General features: G+C 38.5%; 1 protein-coding gene across 2 annotated transcripts in view; it reads left to right on the top strand.

Moving 5' to 3' along the window:
* The window catches only part of CDH5 (cadherin 5), a 59,165-nt gene that overhangs the window by 43,375 nt on the left and 12,544 nt on the right, over positions 1-3,246 (top strand). For both annotated transcript variants that reach the window (XM_006016416.3, XM_006016415.3), the window contains 2 exons: positions 2,464-2,752; positions 2,845-2,961. In XM_006016416.3, the coding sequence (XP_006016478.1) occupies positions 2,464-2,752; positions 2,845-2,961 (406 nt within the window). The remainder of the gene's footprint in view (positions 1-2,463; positions 2,753-2,844; positions 2,962-3,246) is intronic.

Here is a 3,246-nt window from a genome sequence, read left to right as displayed (position 1 = left end):
AGCAGGAGAATGAGGAGAACACTTCTATTCCTGGAGCTGTCCTAAATAAGAGAATAATTCACTTTGTAGTGTGCTCTGTGGTCTTTCAACAGTGGAGTGCTTCTGATTACTTTTGCAATGTCTGTGTTCAATGGATTGCATTTGCAGGATTCAACATTCGATAAGCTTTTTTGAAAAGGCCACAGCAACAGGATGGCAGAACTGAGTGGCAGCTACAGGAATATGCTGATACACTTTGATTTTATCTTTTGTGACCTTGGACGCTTTCCTTGTAGGTTCAATCCCACACTTTTAACCAAGGCAATTTTGGAAGTCCCTACACTTTCACACTGATTAAGTAAATAAAAGATTGAAAAAGAAGGCGCAGACCAGACTGTGATTTTTCTTTTTTTATAAGTGGGAGTTTTTGACAATTTTTCTAAGCTATTCCTCATCAGACCTACAAATCAGGAAGCTATATAGGTGACTTGAAATGTAGAGTATGGGAAGAGAGTTTTCATGATATCACAGAAAACAAGGATATGTAGCAAAGACTGTTCAACAGCAAATTATGAACAGCCAGAAGAGTCAGATTCTGAACTCAAAAGCAATTGCAACCTGTGATAGCATCAAAAACATAGGACTAGAAATGCTTTGCAAATTATTATGACCTCATTATGATCTCATTCTTGGTAAATGTCAACTGTACTAAGAACACTAACATAATAGAGAAATCCGTGTATGGTAGATGTCATTAAATGGCATAAATCTCCTATCAAGCACCTGCCAAAAGGAATCAGAATGGAAAAAAAATCATAGTTACCTCCAAATTAATTACAATGTATCATTCCATTTGATATTGCATTCAATTATTTTTTAAAAGTTGATTGTCTGATTCTGTTTGTTTTTATTTCTTTAATTTGTTACTCTTTTTCTTAAATTATTAACTCTCCAAGGTGGAGACTAAATCTTATTGGAGGTTTTGAACATGCCTAGCATAGTGTGGTCTAAATTATAAGCCAAATAACAGCTGATTATTTATTACTCAGTTAATATTTACTATGGTGCCAGGCAACATACCATGCTGAGGGGCTCTGCACTCAAGGGAAATCCTAACCCCCTAAGTTGTACTATTGACCTCAGTCAGGACAGAATTTCACCCAATGATTTAAAACCTCTGAGATAATTGGCACTAGCCAAAAAAAAATCAGTGCAGTTGTAAGTTTTATTTAAGGTTTCCTTTGATGAAAATATCCAAATCCTCAACTATTCATCAAATATGCTTATTTATTCAGTTGAACGGTCATATATTTATTATTGTTCTACACTTGGACGAGGCTTACAACTATTCCGTTAAAGGAAAGAAACTTAAACACAGAGGACGCGTCCCCACGAATGGGAATGTGCGTTTCCCCAGGGACAAACACCAGCAGCACAGTATGTGCCACTGCTCTTTGTCTTTGTGCGTTCTGGCACACGGCACATTGCCCCAAGTGGTAGAAGAGGCCAAGGCCTACCCCTGGGCTTGCCCCAGCAGCCTTACCTGGGGTCCTGGGGGCCTCCAGGGGCTGAAGCCATGGCAGTCTGGCCAGAGGGAGCCTGGCCAGCAGCCAGAGCATGCAAGTAGGTCAATACTCATTATTATTATTATTGTTATTATTATTTGACCACCCAGGTTCTGGTTTCAGTAGGACACGCTGCCGCCACCCGCACCACCCTGCTTTACTGTTGGTTTTTTTGACGCTGGGATCTCATGCTGTCAACCCCCTCCTCACCTCCACTCTGTAAATTAGCAGCATGAGAAATACCTCCATGTGTGGTGTACAATGCTGCAGACGAGTCTGCAGTGCCACATCCTACACATGTGCACTCATCTGGACACATCCAGAGAGAGCAAGATCCAGTGATTTAGGGTGAGTCAGTTTGTATGTTCATTTAGAGAAACAGAGATTGCCTTTCAGAAGACATATGCCAAGTAGTTTCTTTTTTTGTCTCAAATGGGCACTCAAAATGATTAGCTGTTTTTACAATAAGGTAACATTTTTATTGACAAATCCCCCCCAAAAATGTAAGGGCATCTTCCAGTTCCAGCATTTAGGCCTGGAAATTCAAATCATCTTCAATGGATGAATGATCTCTGTACTTGGGTTAATTTACCAACAGGATGGCCAGTAGTGAAAAAATAGTGAAAAAGTTGTATCAAATGACCTCAGATATCCATCATGAGAAACTTCACTTCGTGCATATAATAATTTGACAAGGTTCATAGGAAAACTAGGCTAGAATTATCTGATTTAGACTCATAACTGTTGCTTGGCAGTTTTACAAATGAAAATGTTCATAAATGTGCAAAAGTAATGACTTTCACTAGTTTCTGAATTATTGCATAGTTCTGTCTGTCCAATTATGAACATCTCTGTGTAGATATCATTCTTGTTTTAGATTTGAAAGCTCATTTTTAAAGTTGTGAATTATGCCTTCTAGATCATATCCAGTGTAAGGAATAAGAATGCTAAGTACGTTCTTGAGGGGGAATATGCCAACACCATTTTTAAAGTTGATGAAGAGACTGGAGATGTATATGCATTCGAGAGGCTGGACCGTGAAAAGAAATCAGAGTACGAGCTGACAGCTCTTATTATTGACAAAATAACTAACCAACGGATGGAGGCACCATCCACATTTGTTATCAAAGTCCATGATATTAATGACAATGTCCCCATATTTGTACAAAAAGTGTTTAATGGATCTGTGCCAGAAATGTCATCAGTAGGTAGGTGTTTCAGCTACTCACTTACACTTATGTTTCTGTGTAGAGGGTTTTTAAAAAAAGAAATAAATGTATCATTTGATTTTTTTTTCTAGGAACTTCAGTCACCAAAGTGACAGCAGTGGATGCTGATGACCCAACAATTGCAGATCATGCCAAAGTCATATACCAAGTCATTGAAGGAGAAAACTATTTCACAGTTGATGAATCTGGTAGGTATGATACACATTTCAACTTTTACCTTCTACTTTAAGGAATATCACAACTTTCAGCCTTAATCTTTGTGGACAAGCTGGAGAATAAGTTAGAAGTTTAGTTATCAGCAAGAATTTATATATGTTCAGGGATGTTTTGTACTAGCAACACTGACAAATGTCACTCTCTCTATTATTTGGAAATCTGAAGGTAAGGTAATAAACCACAAGCGTTTGTGTGATGAATGCTGAGAAGGGAGATAGCAGAGCAGCACCTTGGCTAGGGAGCATGGGGCAAAGAGC

The sequence above is a fragment of the Alligator sinensis genome, unplaced genomic scaffold (genome assembly GCF_000455745.1).
Source record: "Alligator sinensis unplaced genomic scaffold, ASM45574v1 scaffold349_1, whole genome shotgun sequence".
Taxonomy (NCBI): domain Eukaryota; kingdom Metazoa; phylum Chordata; order Crocodylia; family Alligatoridae; genus Alligator; species Alligator sinensis.
Note: the sequence above shows the minus strand (reverse complement) of the source record. Positions and strands in the feature narration are given on the sequence as shown.